General features: G+C 63.1%; 1 protein-coding gene across 1 annotated transcript in view; it reads left to right on the top strand.

Annotated features, from left to right (window-relative positions):
* Positions 1 to 2,160, top strand: part of MNEG_7692 (hypothetical protein) — a gene marked incomplete at both ends in the record, with an annotated part of 4,854 nt that extends 2,694 nt beyond the window's left edge. The window contains 4 exons of the mRNA XM_014043838.1: positions 320 to 409; positions 705 to 819; positions 1,226 to 1,510; positions 1,897 to 2,160. Of these exons, the coding sequence (XP_013899292.1) occupies positions 320 to 409; positions 705 to 819; positions 1,226 to 1,510; positions 1,897 to 2,160 (754 nt within the window). The remainder of the gene's footprint in view (positions 1 to 319; positions 410 to 704; positions 820 to 1,225; positions 1,511 to 1,896) is intronic.
* Between the last annotated feature and the right edge of the window lie 86 nt (positions 2,161 to 2,246).

Here is a 2,246-nt window from a genome sequence, read left to right as displayed (position 1 = left end):
CCGCCGGTGCCGCGGGCGGTCGCGTGGAAAGTGCTGGAGACGGGGCGGGAGCGCTTCCGGCTGGCGCGCGCCAGGTGCGTGGGTGGGGGGCCGTGGGGCGGACGCCTCCCTTCGCGGGGCCGGGTGTCTTCGGCAACCGTCTTGACTAAACATGAACGACCAGACTACAAGCGGTTGTCGGCCACTAAAAGAGCTTACAACCGCACTATCATCCACATGAGAGCCTGTCGGTGCAGCCGGCGGTTCGCGGCAGCTGCCCCAAGGTGTGCGCAAACTTCGAAATGCCGTGCCGCGCTGTGCCCCGCCCTGGCCGCGCCAGGTACAACATCGCGCGCTTCAAGGAGGCGCTCTCCTTCCTGGGCTCCCTACTCACGTGGCAGCGGGAGCTCAAGGCCTGGCGCAGGCCGCGGTGAGGGCGGCCGCAGGGCCACGGCACATGGGAAGTCGGGAGTGGCGCCGTACGTGGTGCAAGGCCCCGCAGCGTTGTTACGGATGGACCAGACAAAATCGAACCCTGCAAAGGACGCTATTCTTTCCTTGGCTTATTAGCAAAGGCTTTGCGCAGGCCGCCCAGATGGTGACCTCGATTCCATCGCAGCGCTGTGCCTGAGAGCCCGCCACGGTCCCCAACCCAGCTCTGCCCCGCTGCTCCCCGCCGACCCCACCCCGCCCATCCCCACCCGATCCTTGACTGCCCTCTCAAGGCAAAACCTGCTGAGCGTGGTGGTGGCGTGGTTCGTCATATTCTACCCACGGGAGACGCTCCTCGCCCTCCTGCTCTGGCGCAGCGCCTTCGCCCTGCGGCGCGTGCTGCGCCAGGTGCGGCTCATTCACCGGTGTTGGCTTTGGGAAAGTCTGCTGGGAGCGCATGCATCTGGTATCGAGGCCTCTGCCCCCCAGGCGCTCACGACTCATCTCCCTCCGCCGACCCTGCGCTGCTCGACGCCCGGGTGTGAGGCGCAAACATCAGCACGTCGTCTGATCTCCCATCAGCTGCCGCCTCTCGATGCATCAAGCCCTGCGGATCCATGCACCTGCAATACCGGCGGCACCTTTGCTTCCGGCCCGAATGCAAACACCAGCAGGCTTTCAGCTTGCATATCAAGCATAATCAACATCACCTTCACAAGGTTTGATCCTTCAACCAGGGTCATTACGCCCACCATCTAATTCTTGTGAATCTCGTCAACTGGTTTCTGCCAATGAATCATATACATGATGGCAGGGCCTGGTGGAGTACCTGGGGGTTGAGCTGGGAGAGCTGTTTGACACCGTGGGCCTGCTGCCCGCAGACGCACCCGGCGAGGAGTACGATGACGAGGACGATGAGGACGACGCCTCGTCAGCAAGCGGCGGTTACAGCAGCAGCAGGGGGGTTGCGGGCGGCCGTGCAGAGCGGGGCGCGGGGGACGGGGAGGGGGGCGACTCGGCCGCGGCGATGATGTTCCGGCCGCGGAGGCTGAGGGCGCTGCAGCGGCGGTACGAGCAGCTGCTGCGCGTCTCCCTGCAGGTGGGCGTGGCGCGTTTCTGGGTTGCACTTGCTTTGAGGACTTTTTGGGGGAGGTTTGTGTGCCACTGGTTGAGGGAGCTAGGACCAGGCGTGCGATTATTTCTGTATGTGACCAACGCCAGGAGTCCAGCACCCTTGAACTCTGCTACGTTCAGCCATGCGGTGTCTCATCCAAGACTCATCATATGTTGTCTGCCCAATCTGATTTTGCCCCAGCTGTGCCCAACTGGGCCAACTATGTGCTGCTCACACACTCGAGAGCGCGCACACACACACACACACTCACTCAAACAGACACATTCACACACACAATTACAGCGACACATGTAAGCCGCAAATGAACCAACAATTTATCAATGACTGCACACCTTGGCGCCGCCCCCCAGGTCCAAAACCGGATCGACGACCTGGCCTGCATTTTCGAGCGCCTGCGCGCCATGATGGGCGGCCAGGACCCCCTCGCCACGGCACTCTTCTTCGGCCGCTGCCTGCTGATCGCCGCGGCCGCGTGGCTCGTGGGCTACCGGCGGCTGCTGTTTGCGGCGTGGTGCTGGGAGGTGCTGCGGCCCCCGTCGTGGCGCAAGCCGCCGGGGATCAAGGGGCCGCAGCAGTTCCTTGGCAACCTGCCTTCGCGCTCGGCGGACGAGTGAGGAGATGCAACCCCGCTGTTTGTGTGCGTGCATCTGTATGCATGTGTGTGTCGGTATATGCGTGTGTGTGTGTGTGTGTGTGTGTG

The sequence above is a fragment of the Monoraphidium neglectum genome (genome assembly GCF_000611645.1).
Source record: "Monoraphidium neglectum strain SAG 48.87 unplaced genomic scaffold scaffold01386, whole genome shotgun sequence".
NCBI lineage: Eukaryota > Viridiplantae > Chlorophyta > Chlorophyceae > Sphaeropleales > Selenastraceae > Monoraphidium > Monoraphidium neglectum.
This window is presented reverse-complemented; position numbering and strand designations above follow the sequence as displayed.